General features: G+C 38.0%; 1 protein-coding gene across 3 annotated transcripts in view; it reads left to right on the forward strand.

The window, feature by feature from the left end:
* The window catches only part of CTNNA3 (catenin alpha 3), a 544,925-nt gene that overhangs the window by 12,875 nt on the left and 515,086 nt on the right, over positions 1-16,964 (forward strand). For all 3 annotated transcript variants that reach the window (XM_074874301.1, XM_074874302.1, XM_074874304.1), the window contains exons 3-4: positions 4,563-4,755; positions 15,309-15,475. In XM_074874301.1, the coding sequence (XP_074730402.1) occupies positions 4,563-4,755; positions 15,309-15,475 (360 nt within the window). The remainder of the gene's footprint in view (positions 1-4,562; positions 4,756-15,308; positions 15,476-16,964) is intronic.

Here is a 16,964-nt window from a genome sequence, read left to right on the forward strand (position 1 = left end):
GAGATGCTGGAGAGGCAATAAACGAAAACTGATCTATGATTAGAAAGAGACTTAGACCAGTCATAGATAAAAATGACTAGTATTATGCTCTGGCCACATTCACTTAGCAGCTGCTGGTTTGAACACACTTTATTTTGAGATTTATGTTCTAATTTATTTATTTAATAGTCTTGTAATGCTCTGGTAGGGAAGAGGCAGTGGAAATGTTTGAGCCTCTCAGAAATCGGTCCTAGCCAGTTATGCTAAGTGTTAGAGCAATCATTAGGTTAACAGCATCAATATGGGAGAAAATGAAGGCAAAACCAGCCTATGTGGATGTAACTTTGCAAATGACTTTGCTAGGTTCTCTCTCTTCCCTGCAATCTGCAACTGACAGTGGTGATCACTTCGAAACTGGGAAAACAGTATGACATTCTCTTTTGTATAAAACCCCCTCTGACTTGGCAAGTTCTCCATCCTTGGAATGAAACAATGCCCCTAAATTGCAATGTCTGGAGGATTGCAGGGGCAGCAATTTCACTGCATTTCCCTCTCTGCATCCCAAACAGTGGCCCGACACAAGGTGATAAGTTCAAATAGTGCTGTGCAGGGCTCCGCAGAGATAGAAACTCATATGTTGGAAGTGGTATAACTGCATTACTGTAATTCTGTGTCCAGCCTTATAAACTGTACTCTCATGGGGATGTACTACTAGCTGCACTCCATTTTCTATGTGTTACAAAAAAGTTTCTTTAATCCTGTCCAGCTGCCCCCTCACCAGAAGGGGTTCCCTCTGTCTGTGGCCTTTATTTTATTTTATTCCACATGTTTTGAGAACATTAGTTTTGAAAGGCAGGCTTTTAGATAAGGTTCTCTATCAATGCATCTGGCCCATTAAAAATGATAGTTGTCAAAATTGATATCATTCAGCTGACAGCTGCCTTGATGTGAATTGGGTACATGCTCAGACAAAAAAATCTTTCCTTAATTCTGGGCTTTTATCAGATTTGCACTCTGTCATGGAGCAATTAGTGTGAAGCAATCAGTAGATCATAAAGTATTTTCATTTGCATAGTTGACGTCTAATATTTGTCATGCTTGTGCTAGATTTACTCACAAAATATAACAATTAATGTAATAGAAAATGTCCTTTTGTTTTATCTCATCCTCAGTGACTGAAGTCTGTTTAATCTCTTTTCTATACTATTTAATGATTACAGTTATGGCTAGGTATAAATTTGCTTCTGTAGCAAACTATTATAAGACTTTTTTCCTTTTGAATTTATGTACAAGTAAAAGTTTTGAAATATATGACTTGATGAGATTCATATAGCTTCATTAATTCATTCAGGAAACACTTCATAACTGCCTTTGCAGTCATTGCAAGTCTTATAAACTGTAAATTTGCTACTTATTTGGATATTGTATCTAAAACTCTCTCTATTTCTGTATACACACACGTGCACGTTTAATATATATGTTATATGTGTATATGTATACATAAGCAAATATTTGTAAGAGCTTTTCCTTGCCAAACCTCTTGCTTCCATCTTTTTATGTTTTAAACATACATGTGGGCTAAGGAACGTTTATGGCTGCAAAAGATAGGTAAGTTTTACAGAATATGTAGAAACATCCATGTATTTTACGAGCCCTTTGCTTCACTGATGAAAAACAGGCAAGTTGAAAGGTGTTTATTCTCACCTGTCATCCACACTGACAAAAGTTTTCTCACACAGGAAACATACACTGTTGGCTCTAGTTCTACGTATGGTGAGTTTACTTTCACACACTGAAAGTGATTAACCAGTATTTATTTGTATGGGCAATACTTGGGATTTGAAACAGTGAGCAGAGGGTTCTGCTGTTGTCATTAGATCACTGCGTTCATGTCTTGTTTTTTCAAACGTCTAGGGATTGCACTGAACTAAATTTTAAGCAAAAAAGAATGTTTTGTGATTGAGTCTTTAAGTTATTTCATATAACTATCAAAGGTGAAGCAAATCTTTTGGTATTCAAGCTACCAAGACATTATTTCCTTAACTAGTGCAATATTAAAAGATTGTCTGTAAGGGCTGGCAGGAACTGACTATATCATTGGAAGAACTGCTGCACAGTTCCTTAGGAATTCAGTATTTGGGATAATCATGACAAAAATCCCACCCCTTCAGCCTAATAAATAATGGCGATAACAGGCAACAGCTACGTGATTCAGTTTTGCAACTGTGATGGCATATGGGCTTGTGCCTCTAGCACAATTCTGTTGCTCCTACCAGAGATACAGAATAACCTCTTGTCAATGATTTCCCTGGAATGCTGGGAGACCTGCTGTAATGGCAATAAGAAGGTGTTAATACTTGGGAAATGCAGTCGGGCATGAGCAGGATTAATGGGGATATGTTGGGTTTTGTTTTTGTTTTTTCTTCTTATAATGATATAATTTTGGCTGTGTATTCTGCCACTACAGTACAAGCTGTGTTGACAGTGTATCAAAAGGACACATCGTATTAGCTACTGTGTAGTTCAATTCTTTCTGCGTACGATCTGCATAAAGCTTTTTGCATTCCTCGCTGGGATTCTCTGTTGGAGGATTCAAGGGTAGTTTTTCTGTATTCCTTAATCTCCATGAGCCAAGAACTACCTATCAAATTTTGACTCGTATATGAGATCAGAAGCTGCCTCTGATATTTCCTGACAGAGATGCTGAACATGAAGGATATCTTACAGTCAGGAGTTTTCACCTGCAAGAATGATTATTTTTCTTCTTTTTCCATTTGTTTTGTTTCATTTCCTCCTCTTCCAAAACATGAGTGAACAGTACATAGAATGGTATTTTACATTAAAACAAGACTACAGTAAAAATCTGAGAAATAGAATATATTATTTTCTGGGAATGCTGATTAAATAGAATGTCTTTTACTTGAGAGGTTTTTGGGGCAGCTTCTAATTTTTTTAACAGTGTTTTATACCTTTCTTGTTGGAAGTATCAGCTTATAATCACTTTAACTCACTCTCAAAAATATGATCATTGAAACTGCATTAAATGCTCTGGAACTAACGTTAGAGGGTTTGTAAAAATAAAAGATATAAAGATTCTTATTCCCAGTGCATTCTCTACCAGCTGGCTGATTTATGTGCAATAAATAATTTAATTTACTTTCTTTGAGCCACAGTCGGAAAAATACCCAAGCCCTCTTTAACAATCCGAGCCAGAGTTATTTATGTTGCTGTCTCCCTTGTGACATGCCAGAGTAGTCCATGTCAAGTGGCTGGTGCTTTTTCCCCCCCAAATTCCACATGAACGATGTAGGGGTCAGGGCTTTTGTCTTTCAAAGATGTGTTCATAGAAATGCTTCCCAGAGGATGTTTGTCAGTTACTTTTAAAAGTACTGATTCATGAAGAGCACTGAAGTGCGTGAGTTCATGAACACAATCCGAAGGTGAGCTAGGGCACAGCTAGCACACGCCTCCTCACACGCCTGGGATTGGAGCCCTTTTCCATAGACCAGCTCAAACCACAAGCTTACTGCAGCCCTCAGCTAAGTTTGCCTGCTGGACTGAGAAATTCATACACAGCTTTTGCTTTGCTTATATAATATTGTTGATGATTGGAATGCCATGTAATAAAATGAAGCAATTATAGACATATAAAATGTGTTCATTGAGCTCCAAGACTAGATCTGTACTTAATATTATACTATCCATGTTCTGGCACAGAGAACAGAACAGAAGGAGAATTAAAAAACACCAGTGAACTTAATGAAAATAAAGTATGTTTCAAAGTCTCTACATAACACTTCTCTTTTAAAATCTTTTAGGAGTCTTTCCTTAGTGTGACAGCCCAAGCAATGCCTTGGAGCATAGTCTGTTAGAAACATTCTGTTGGAGTGTGGAGGCTGTGCTCAGATGATGAGGAATGTGGAGTGGGATGTTATATAAAAATAAGTTCTTTATGGATGTTGAAGTGCATTGTTAAAAAACATAGTTTGGACAGAGCTGCAGTAAACCTACATTCTGCGTAAAATGTACAGTTTTAATGTTGAGGGTCCCCCTGAGAATTCTGAGGTGCTGAGTTCTGACCTCTGTGATCCTCCTTTGTAAGAAGAGAAAACATTTTGAAGTGTGTCTATAGTCATTTTGGGTGTTTGTGTCTGAGATAACTTGGGAGATTTAAGCCAGAAGTATGGGAAGATTCAGCAATGATTATAATTTCTGCCTTGACTGAAACCTCCTTAGATAGCATTAAGTATTTTTTTTTTTTTATCATGAGGAAATTTAAAAATAAACAGCGTCAGGAGTTTGCATCATGGTTAATATGATGGTGAGATTTCTATTGACTTTGCTTTGATCACACAAAAAGAAGAATACAAAGACGAGGCATGTTAAGTAAAATTATCTGTCAGATTTGATTCTGTAGTTTTGCCCATTCTCCCAGTATGCATGCTGAGCTTGCCTGTCTTTCTAAAGCAAGGGGAATCTCATTGCTTATTCTCAACTGTATTAATTTGGTTTAAAAAAAAAAAAGTAAAATATAATTTCACTTATTTAAGAACTATTATCTTCTTTCTTTCTTTTAAATGTAGGTTACAACACTAGTGAACTGTCCACAGAATCCTTCTAGTAAGAAAAAGGGCCGTTCCAAAAGAGCTCGAGTCTTGCTGGCTTCTGTGGAAGAAGCCACTTGGAATCTGTTGGACAAGGGGGAAAAAATTGCTAAGGAAGCAATTGTGTTTAAAGAGGAACTTCACGCAGCACTTGCTGATGTCCAGAAAGAGAGTAAGTATATGACAATTAATTTAGGCACCATAAGGAATTAGTTTAACTATGTAACACTGGTATCAAAATGAAGCTAGGATATCCATGAGAAATATGTTTTGATGTGCAAATGTCTGAACTTTGAGTTGTGTAATTGTCTGTTCTCAGGTACCACTTATAAGGAGGTAAATTGTGCAACCTGGGTCCCGTTGTAGAAAAGCACTTCCATGAGTAGAAAAGCACTTCCATTGTTTGTTTTTTGTTTTTTTTTGTTTTGTTTTGTTTTGTTTTTTCAGTGAAGATGGGATGCCTCTTGTTAATTTTAGTGGCTATTAAGCACAGGTTTAAATTAATGCATGCTTTAATGCTCTTCTTGAAAATAACTTTTTACCTGAATCTGGGATTAAAGCCTTTTAGTTACAAATTTTAAAAACAGAAATCTTCCCTCTTTTGTGCAGTAGTAAGGACTTAATTTGCGAAGGTGTAGTAGTCCCATTTGGAGGTATGTTTTGAGACTTCAGTAGGAGAAAGATGGATTTTTAACCTACTCTACGAGTCATTTCCTCTTGATAGAGCAGCTCAATTTTGAATTTTGCCATATTTCATTTCCTCATGACCTATCTCCACATTTCCAACCAGACTCCAGAATAGGACTAGGTTTTATGATCTGCTGAGACCGCTGTATTAGCCACTTTCAGGCTCTTTGTTTCTTTGTTGATTTTTTACTCTCCCCATGGATAATCAGGGCCTATTGGGTGAATATGAAGACCAGGCTCAGATAGTAATAAGCCAGATGACAGACATCGAAAATGTGTTCCTGAAGAAATCGACCTTGAAAATTGATTCAGGAGAAGGTTTCAGACAAAAAAACGGGACAGAAGAGTAATGCTTTTAGTGCTTGGTCATTTGAGAATTATGTCCTTTCATCAGTACTCCATGAATTTTGTAAACAAATGGTTCTTAAGGGTTGCCTGGAATCAGATTAAGAGGGGATGATGAAAGCCTTCCCAAACAAGTGGGAACAATTAAGCAAAGAACAGTGGTCTGTACCATAAAGTTATTGCCATGCCATGCTGTCGAACGAGCTAGCAACCAGGCTTGATTTTATCAAAGGGCAAAGTGGACTTCAGTTGTGTTTTCACTATTGAACAGTGTGGTGTATGTTCTTATGCCATGTGGCAAACTTGTGCCTGAAGGACTGCGTGTTAGCCATTTAAATCCGGTCTTTATATCACCCTGCCTTTACTAAAGTTGCAACTTAGTCAGCATTTTTTGTTTGGTTGTTTTTTTATTTTGTCTTCCTTCATGTGCCGCTGGGGCGGTTTCTGAGTCTCTGCTGTTGTTCAGGGTAGTGATTACTAGCTGCTGGCTTCCTCTGGGCCCAGAAATGGCTGCATTTTAGTGTCTGATATATGCATGTGGTGTCTGAGATACCTTAAGGTCCTTTGTGATTAAAAGTGTTATGACCAGCAAATATCATTGTTATCTGTCACACTGATCAGCTGAGGCTTTTAAAAAAAATCATTCATTTTGGAGTACTCTTAAAATGTTCGCCCATCCATTCCAGGCTGATAACACAAGACAAGAATAAAAAATATAGTTTTATATTGATTTTTATACATAGATAATATAAAAATATTTCACATTTTCAATTTATTTATTGGTTCTCAGCCAAGACCACAGATAACTAGAAAAATAAATAATACATAAAGTAGATTATGTACACCTCATACATTTTAAAAGAAAGTTAAGTCCATGTTATCACCTATTATTATGCAATGACAAATTGAGTGTTCACAGCCGATCTTCCTCCGAGGATTTGCCAAACTACACAAGTTAATTTTAAGACGCTGAACAACTGTAAAATAGATAGCAGTTTGTTAATTTTGCAGATATTTTTAGTCCTTTGAAGCTGTGTATTATTTTTAATTTGCGGTATTCCACATCATATGTAACTTTATTGCCTGTTATTCAGGTCACATTCTGCTGCTGTTAAATGTCTTATGTTATTTACTTCAAGCTCTTTGAAAGGATGTGGGTCGTAAACTGTGCATGCATGCACTCTCACCTGCTATGCCTGTCATAGCATATAGTATTTAATTTTCTGTGGGCATATTTTTCTGTGGTGACTGCAGGTATTTCTATTAACATGCTCTTAAATGATGAATTTTTGCATGTGGCTACAGTTTGTAATTAAAATATAGTGGAATTTTGAAACAATGCTCTAGATAATTTCACTTAGATGTGAACCAAGCAGTCCCAGATTTGCATACCAAGATTTGGAAAGAATACTCTCTCACCTCACATTTTAGCTTGTGTCACTCACTGAGCTTGTTGAGTTGAAGACTGTAACATGAGAATTAAATGCTTATTTCTTTTGAATATCAGTCACCAGTGTGAAAATGCTGCTTTGTTAGTTCTGGAGCTCATTAATAGAGATTCTTTTTAGAGGAGTGATGGACTTTTTTCAAGCTGCTGCTGATAATCCTGTTCATAATAATGTTTCGGGGAATAAAGGTGTCAGAGAAATTTCTTTACCCTAGGTTTTCCATAGCAGAGTCTCAGGCATTGAATCTTATAAAAGCAATTTATTCAAATGGTACAGCAGAAAAACAGCTCGAGCTGGGTGCCTCTGGAGAGGGACCCCAAACAAAGAAGTCTCTGGGCAATTATACCCTTACAATCTAAGTTCCCCTCACCTCATGTGACGGTTTGGTCCAATAGTAATATTTGGGTCTGGGGTCTTCTTGTTCCTCATTGGATCCTTTTTCTGTCTTCAGGCAGGCCATTCCTTATCTTATCTCAAGGATGCAGCTTCTGCTGGCGGATGTGACTACCTTATTATTCACAGGATGCAGCTACTGCTGATAGATGCGGTTCCCTTATTTTTCACAGGGCACACCTTCTGTTGATGGATGTGGTAACCTTATTTTTCGCAAAATTCACTGGTCTTGGGGCCTCCCTTCATGTAACTAAGTATAAATTCAGCTTGAGTTCACCCCTTGTAGCCTAAGGCTTTATCAAGTCTTTCTATTAATGCTATACAATGGATTTCGTTTGAGCTAGGGAGTGACTATACATTGGACTCTGTTAAAGCTACTATAACAAAGGGGCAAATTAGTAGGATAAAAGTGAACAGTGGAGGTAAGATAAATAGAAGATTTGTCATATTTAATTCATCTGATGCATTAGTGACTCATCTAATGTCTTCAGAAATGGGGACATGAGTATGGCTTCACTGACTACAGTTTGGTCTTGACAAATGCTGTCAGTAGATGAGATTTTAGTCTTTCAAATTCAGCTGAGTTCTGTTAGTGACATCTGAAAGAAGGTGTTGCTGTAATGGATGGCAGGCACATTCCCTGGATAAATCTAGTTTCTGCTTCCTTTGACATCTGTGAAGTTTTACCGAAGACTTGGAGTTAATAATTTTAATACAGAGGTTCTCTGCATTTTTCTTTGAGTTTCCTCTCAAGAAAGTACTTTTTAAGGCCTACCTCTATCCACATCTTGATTTACCTTCTTCTGGAGCTCTACTAAATGAGTTACCAGGCAGGCCTGTGGGTGGTGGACTATGTGCATCACCTGGAAGTCCACGAGCCTACTAAGTGAAGAACGCCATGTTCTCCTGTTGATCTGGTTGGGTGAAGCTTTGTTAAAGGGTACTCATGTTCACATTTTTGTTTGAAAATAGTGTAATAAACCCAAATATAAGTATTTTGAAAAATGCTCACTGCCAGATTTAATGTATACAGCATTTCAAAAAATTGCCTTCTGACTCATAATGTGCTGTGAATTAACAGTAAAATAACTGACCCCTATACAAAGGAATAAGAAGCATTGTTCAACCATGAATGCTTATGACACTGACCATCAGACTATAGCTAATGTCCTGATTCTGATATTTAATCAATTTTAAGACAAAACACTGATGTAGTTTATGTGGGGAAATGTTCACTCAGGAATTTGCATTAAAGTCTAGCATTAGGATAATAATTTTTTTTTTTTCATTTACGTCAAGGTGTGATTGCTTATAGTTTTCAAACTGTTGTACAGGCATAGCTAAAATGTTTGGTATTTATTGCCATTGCTTACTGTCTATATATGGTCAGAAACACAACAGTTGTCTGTGGTGTTTCTATCTATTGCAATGTCAATGTTTCATGCATTTAGCTGTTATCATACTCAAGTGTGTTCCTAGATAAGCCTTTCATCACACGTGACAGTGGATTGAAAGCAAGTTACTTGCTGGAGTTACATTTAGAGCCTTCAGTTACTCTTTAAAAGATAATTTGATATTTCAAATGTCCATATTAATGTCTTTTGACATTAAACAGGGGAGGCAAGACTGAGGGCATGGAAGAAACTACCATTCACTGGCAAGAAAAGGGGAGAGTACTGTAGGGATATTTACTAAAGGAAGAAGATAGTGATCTCTTGTATTTTATTATATTTTTATTTGTTGCCCCCAAAATATTAAAAATGAGCTTAGCTTTCTCATCCTACATTAAGGGGTATATGTGTATGCTCTGCATCTAAGGGACTTCAATTCTAGGAGACAGAATTTAGATATTCAAGTGGCTTAAAATAATCTGTGCTGTACACCCTTTTCATCAAACCAAGAACAGATCCCTTGTAGAAAAGCTTCTGACATCACCCTCACTGGATCAGGTGTCCCTGAGTGGGAAAGGGGGAATGAAGAGATGGGTGTAAGGCATGAAGGGGGCGTGTGGTGGCTCTGATTACACATTAGGAAGAACTGTATGAGATGTGGAAGTGGAACTTCCTGGTATGCAGCGGTGAAATAATTGCAATGCAACAGAATACAGTGGTATCTGAGTGGGGTAAGAGACTGTGTGGCAGGAGAAAAATGTCCTGTAACATCTACAGAAAGCTATTGTGAGAATCTGAGTTATCATGGTGTTGAATATTAGGAACATGCAGGAGGTATCAATCTGCTTTGCCCTGACACTGATAGGGTCACTTCCAGCTGGCTGGGTGAAGCAGAATCCTTTATTTGCTGTAGCAGATGGAGATGGTATTTGTGGGAGCAGAACAGGTGATTATACTAATGACTAGTATTGTTTAATCACTTGTTTTTAGAAAGGGTAGGTTGTTTTGTGCTCTGATGTGACATTGACTCCCAACCTTCTCTGATACTCATTCTGCTTATGTGTTAGTTCATGCCTCTGAAACTTGAGGCTGCAAATACTAGTGTAAATCAGAATTTATAAGTTTTCTTCTATTGGTATAAACCACTGGTTTTATTTTTTTTCTCTCAAGTTTGAGAATAGGACGTTTGAAATCCTCTCTTTTTGCTGAATCTGGTATGTCCCTCCCTCCCTTAGTCAGTGAGGTCCCTTTGACAACTGTGATACTCTGGAACTGTAAACCCACCAGCCTCTAAGGATGCCATTCACGGGAGTGGGTGATAGGACTTTCTTGGCAACAATACCTCCTTGTGGGAGGACACAAGAATGGCATAAAATTCACTGCATTCCATGTGGATTTCATACTGCCATGAAAAATAAAAAAATGAGAAGAGAAAGCCAGATGTAAAAACAAATTGAAGAGAGAGAAATGTGATGCTTAGATAGGAGAAGGTAAATCTATTCAAAGGAATAAAAGAAGAAAACATCATTCTGATGGTCTTGCCTAAAACAATAAAGAACACCTAGTGTTGTCGGAGTGTGATGGTGAACACTGCCTCTGAGGGGTGCTCACTGACTGCAGTTAGTGGTATTACTGCAAGTGTCTTTATAGACAGATTTCCTGCCATTGGCTAGCAGCCCAGAAGTGTGTACCTTTTGTCAGCTATTTGCCAACAGCAAATTTGCCAAGAGGCTTACAATTGACTTGTGTTTAAAGGAATTTTCATGTAAGTTTTTGGATATTTTTTGTGCTGGATCTAAAGTGCATGGATTCACTAACTTTTTTAAAAATACCCTGTGGCTGAACTGTGTTTCTACCTTTGCCTATGCCTGAGCATAGATTTATGTAAGCATGTGCATAAGCAGCAGTCATTTGACAGTAGCAGTAGCCACCAGTAGCTGATCAGCTAATGGTAGTGACACCATTTACTTTGGGAGTCATCGATCTGTGGGTGCTGAATAGAGCCTTGGAAGTATCTATCTCCCAATAATTATGTAGTTATGATATATCCTGACTTTGGTTCTTTGAATTGCTTCTCATTTGAATGTCTAAAATAATTGAAATACTATGAATATTCCCATCTTTCTGCTCCCCTATTTGTGCCACTGAAAGGGCACAGTCTTTCATGTTTCATCGTTTGTGACAAATGTATTTATGGAACAATATCCACTTGACAGCAATTACAATAAAATGGATGAAATTGCATTGAACTGTCATGCCATCTGCTGCATTTTAAGAAAGTTCTAACATCATGTTGTTGTTGGAGTTGTCATTTTCTGCTGCTTGTACTCATAGCTCCTGTCTGCGTACGCTGTATCTCATAGCTCTGTTTTAGGGTCTTGATTTTATACTTGTTCATCTGGCCATCCAGCTTGTGCCCAGCTCATTTCTAAGGAGTTGGTCATATTCAGACCCTTCTGGCTTGTCTTTGCGCACACACTCCATCACAGAATCACAGAACGGTTGATGTTGAAAGGTGCCTCTGGAAGTCATCTGATCCAGTCCACCAGCTCGGGCAGGGCCAGCAGCAGTCTGTGTAGGGCCATGTCCAGTCAGCTTTTGAATATCTCCAAGTATGGAAACTCCCCAACCTCCCTGGTCAGCCTGTGCCACTGCTAAGTCACTCTCACAGGGAAAAAATGTTTTCTGATGTTTAGATGGAACCTTCTGTGTGTTGGTTTGTGCCCGTTGCCTCTTGCCCTGTCACTGGGCACCACTGAGAACAGTCTGGCTCCATCTTCTTTACACCCTCCCTTCAGGTATTTATATATACTGATAAGACCCCTCTGAGCTTTCTCTTCTCTAGCATGAACAGTCCCAGCTCTCTTGGCCTTTCCTCATATGAGAAGTGCTCTAGTCCCTTAATCATCTTTGTGGCTCAAGTACCCAGAAGATTATCAGTATTGAAATGTTACTATTTTCAGATTTTAGGACTATTTGAGGTTTTGAAGTGTCTCAGGTACTTGAAGGACACCCAAATCCATATGCCCATTCTCTTCTGGAAGGCACAATAGCAGAGACCTGGGCAAATAATCACATGTGGGGCCTGTGAACATGGAGTTCAGCCCTGTGCTTATGGGTAGGGGGAAACATTACATTAGAGGTTTTTGAGGAGCCACTGTGCTGTCAGATGATTATCTTTTTTGTTCCCAACATTTATTAAATATTCCTGGTAGTAGCACTGTCTCCTATCCTCAGCTAAGCTATAACTCACCTCCCTCCTGATCCATTCAGTTACTAACTCATAGACTCACGATTCACGCCTCTTTGGGCTTCTCACAACTGAGTACTTTCACTCCTTCCTAACTAACCAGTTCCTTTTGAATCTGTAGCTCTGCTTTCCTGGCCCCTTTTGTTTGGATCACTTTTACTGTGCACAAAGAGACTCTGCTAGCAGGATATACAGAACCTAAAAAAACCCCAACGTAGTTAGTTATTGGGTAACGCATACAGTAGATAGGTAAGACTAATGAGTGACTGAGCAAAGAGTTAATGTACTTATTACCCCCAGTAATGTTGGCCAGACAGTTGCCAGTCATGTGGGAAAATGTTGACCTCCGTTGCTCCTTCGGAACTGTGGCTCAGGTTTGCAGAGTTGTTATCTTGCAAGTTTTGCAAGGTCTTTCTGCCTAAGGTTTATAACTTTTCATGTCAGTATTTTTTCCTCTTGGATTCTTTGACTGCTCATTACTACTGTCTCTACAACTCCGCTTCTGTTTGTGTTTTTACTTATCTTGTGTAATGTTAGCTAACATACTTTCTTGCATGTTACCAAAAGTTTTCTCAGCTAAGTTCACACAGTTGTACTGCACCAAACTAGGCCTTGGGTCACAGAGAGCTGAACCACAGGACTGAGGATTCCACAGAATCTTCCTCTGGTTGGTTGATTTTCTTAGTTCCTGTCCCCTACCCCAGATTTTCCTCTCAAAGTAACCAGTTCTACTTTCTTATTGCCTTCCTTCCATTAATTCTCTTCTCAGTTTTTCCAGACTTAACTAGTTTTCAACAGAAGATCTTCTGAACTGTAGCAGATTCTGTGCCTAACAAGTTTTAAGTTCCCCGAAGGTCACCAAGTTGGCTTGCTACTTACCCTTTTATCCTGGGAAGTATGAGGTTAACAGACCACATTTATCTTGGGCTACAAACGTGAGTTAAAAAAAGTTAATAGCTGCTTTGCATTTGCTCAAGGCAGAAACAATGAATCTGGTCTGTTTGCTTACCTTAACAAGGTAACAGGTAGTAGAATACTGTGTGCTGTTTTTTTCCTTTCCTTATAAACACTTCAGATGTTCTCTATGTCTAAAAAAAAAAAAAAGAGTCCATAAATAGTGGAACAAGAGTCTATCTTCAGTTTTGCATCTCAGTATTTGATTTTCATTTCCTGTAGTTTTATTTGTTGTGATGTGCTCAGCTATGGTGCATTATCTCACCAACTACTGGAAGAAAGTTCTAATTTGCTGTCCTGAGCACAAGAAATTGATATTTTTTACTGTCATTGTTTTGTGATGTAGCAGGTACTAGAACCAGATCTCAAATTAGTGTGATTTTTATTTATTTATGGAGTTTGCTAAGCATGTACTTAAGATACATGATTTGCACAAAGACTTTAACAAATCCAGGAGAAAAACAGAGAGCATTATTAAAGATGGGTGTTCCTGGAAAACTGATGAGTTTCAGCATGTTGGAAGTATTTCAGGGTTCTGAGAATCAGGCAAATACTGTCTCAGGTGCTGGTATGGGGACTCCGTAGTAATTGGTAGGTTTATTTCTGTAGCCTTTGCTCAATATTTTTCTCAAATGCAGTTTCTAGTAAGAGCAGTAAAACTTGGTTTTTTTCTCTGCATCTTGAGACATAAAGTCACATATAGAACTAGTCTGTCAAACTCTGTTGCACGTGAATAGTTCTCATTCAATTCTGATTGAGGGAACACATAAAAGTCTGTATCTACATAATTACAGGAAATCCCTTATGTTTGTAGGCATGTTTCTATGAATATGCATTAATTACTGATTTTATGTATTTTGTAAAAACCTTGTTTTGGATTTGAGGACTCCAAAGCTTATACAAACACATACTTGGTCCAGGTAGCAAAACTCTGCATGACTTTAGCTTTGACTTTACTACCCGATACTCTGAAGCAGGCATGCCGATAGTGTTCCTGCATGAGGCCTGTCCAGACTTCTTGCCTTTGAGTGAAGCTATACAGTGCTTAAGGGTACTGTGAATTTTAATTTAGCAGGCAATATTCTCTCCTTACTTTTGGTCAGAATTTGTAGAACAAATGAAACAAAAATTACATCTTCCTGCACTCCCTTTTTCTATGTAGAAAACCTCTGTGATACAAATGACCTAGGTAATTTAGATATAGGTAGAAAGAATATTGCACAATAAACAAAGTATTTAACTCTGGAGCAATATGAAATTTTTAAAATGCCATATTTTTCTTTACTGTTGCATCCAAAATCCAGCACATGCTTAAGGCTGTTGTCAACAAAGGCTGGCTTCATGAATATGTAGTCTTTTAATAGCTACATTTACTAATCATGTCTTCTAATTTTAGCACAACTGAAACTATTAATTTTTGTGACTTTTGATCCATCTTTGGTTTCCAAGCTGATATAGAGAGTTTAATTGGTCAAATGTTTATTCTAGCAGTTTGTGCTTGTGTGACAACAGTTTTCTAGGGCTGTTCTGTGTAGAGTGAGTTCTCTCAAGGTTGTGCGATCACTAGCAAAGCTCATCGGGTGATAATAGACTTTGAAATGCTTTTAGAAATGACTGTAATGGTATTTTTTTTCCTCAGAGTAAGTCTAGGTGACAGATTGCCAAAAGTAAAGTTGGGTGTTTGTCATTGTTGTTCTTATTGTTAAATCTCATTTGCAAAACTTCCGTTGGAAAGCACTATATTGTTGTCTACTGGCGCAGTTACTAGCTCCATTGCATAACTCTACATACTTTGTGTCAGAGTCAGATGCTCAAGTGTATGAGATTTTCATTCTATTAACTTGTATTTATAATGAGAAGAACAATATTTGATTCCCTTCTGTGACTGGGGATTATTTAATAGCAAGGCCAGCAAAGTACATAGTAATATAAAAGCAGTGACTAGGGAAGTTTAACATAGTGCCCCTGGCCTTGTGTACAGTTAAGAGTAACAGTGTGATTGCCAAGAGAATTATTTCAGAATTAAATGATTCAGAAGAACAGAAAGAGAACATCATTCAAAATGTGGAACATTCTGCATGGTCTGTAATAATTGACCTTCACTTCAAGGCATTAGGGCCACAAAGAGATGCCAAATTTATTGGCACTAGTTGTGACTTGCCAAATAACTGATTGAGTTTTAACCATTTCCCACCCCCCCCACCCACTCCCACGTGTTGCAAGATAGCCTAAGGGGATTTATGTCTTCATTTTGCAGGTCAAGCCTTAAAGGTATCAGCAGAGGCATTTACCAGTGATCCCTGCTACCTTCCTAAGAGGCAGGCTGTTGTCCAGGCAGCACGATCTCTGCTTACAGCTGTCACAAGGCTTCTAATTCTGGCAGACATGGTTGATGTGGCATACTTACTGGAACATTTATCTGTGGTGAGTAGAATTTGACTTAACTCACACTTTTTTAGCCAGAGAAGTGTCTGCTGATGGTTCTTTCTGCATTGAAAATTCTTTTGTACTTGGGAATGGCAGATCCTCATGCACATAACACCTTGGCAATTGGTAAAAGTGTAGATTCTAGATGAGAATGTACCCAAAAAAAAGTCTTCTACTTCTAACTTGACATATTTGATCTGGGGAAGCAGATGGTTACCCATACAGTTATATTTTAACTTCCATTTATTTCCTATTTCCTATTTTCTTACTTGAATCGTTGTATAGCTTTTAATGCATGAAACCTTCTTGATGTTTGTGGCAGTAGTAGGGAATAATTTATTTGTAGAGAATCTTAAGTGTGGAATTTTATATCGATATTTATGAAGGGAAAAAACTGGGTAGGTAAGGGTCTATCTCTGTATTCAAGTCAGTTTGTGAGAGAGATCAGCTAAAATGAGAGGGAGAAGATGATGAGAGAAGCTGCTGGCAACACCTAGCTCCAGCTATGTATTTGTACGCTGTAGACAGAAGACTAGAAAGTTCTAATGTTGGTAAAGCTTTAAAAATTACTCTTTTTTTTCACTCAAGGGAATAATGTGTTTCGGAAGTGCATACCATAGTAGTGCTGTTTTGCATCGTCTTTTTTTCCACATGGCTCTCTATACATAATGGAGGGCTTCATCTTCTATTCCCATATAAAACTAGCCAGTGGTTGTGCCACTACTGCTGAATTAGGCAAAATGTCCACACTTCTGTTGTTCAACACCAAAATACTTTTCTGTCTACATAAAGTCGAGTTCCTTTAATGTCAGCCATAGTCTCCCCTGTGAGCAGGCTTCTTTCCTTTTTTGAACAGTGCAATTTTAGTCTTGCCAGCATCACATGTCTTACCACAAAAATGTGTTTACTGAGTTTCTTCTCCGGCTGCTTACTCCATTCAATCTGGTGTGTGTCTTTGCTGGGAAGGAATTGTTCTATTTCTGCTTCTTTTTTTTTTTCTCTCTTAATATCTTCAGTAATGTGTGACAGAATGATAAAAAGTCAAAGTTCTATTGACTTCTTAATGTTTCATGGCAGAGGTGAATAGTCACTGCCACATGGCTCATGCCACAAGAGAACCCACTGACATAAAAGAGACCATTCTGAAGCAAGTTCGGTTTGGTGAGGACAGGGAAATGAAAATTTAGCTCCCAATTGTAGTAGGAGCAGTATTTTATGATAAAACAGCCTTGTGTGGGTTTCAGTGCTGTGTTTGAAACATCCAGTGTTGGCAATTGTTGGAGATGGAGTACAGGCTAAATGAACACTGACTTACAGAAGCTTCTATGTCGTTATATATGTATGAAATTTGTCAGCTGTAAGAGGAGTGGCCAATGTCTTTTGTACTGTTTGTGAAAAATCTACTTATGATATTTTTCATTGGTACCCTATTACATTTTTACATACGTATTTTCATAATCCTAGATGCACCCTTCTAAAATGTTTT

This window comes from Strix uralensis, chromosome 7 (assembly GCF_047716275.1).
Source record: "Strix uralensis isolate ZFMK-TIS-50842 chromosome 7, bStrUra1, whole genome shotgun sequence".
Taxonomy (NCBI): Eukaryota; Metazoa; Chordata; class Aves; order Strigiformes; family Strigidae; genus Strix; species Strix uralensis.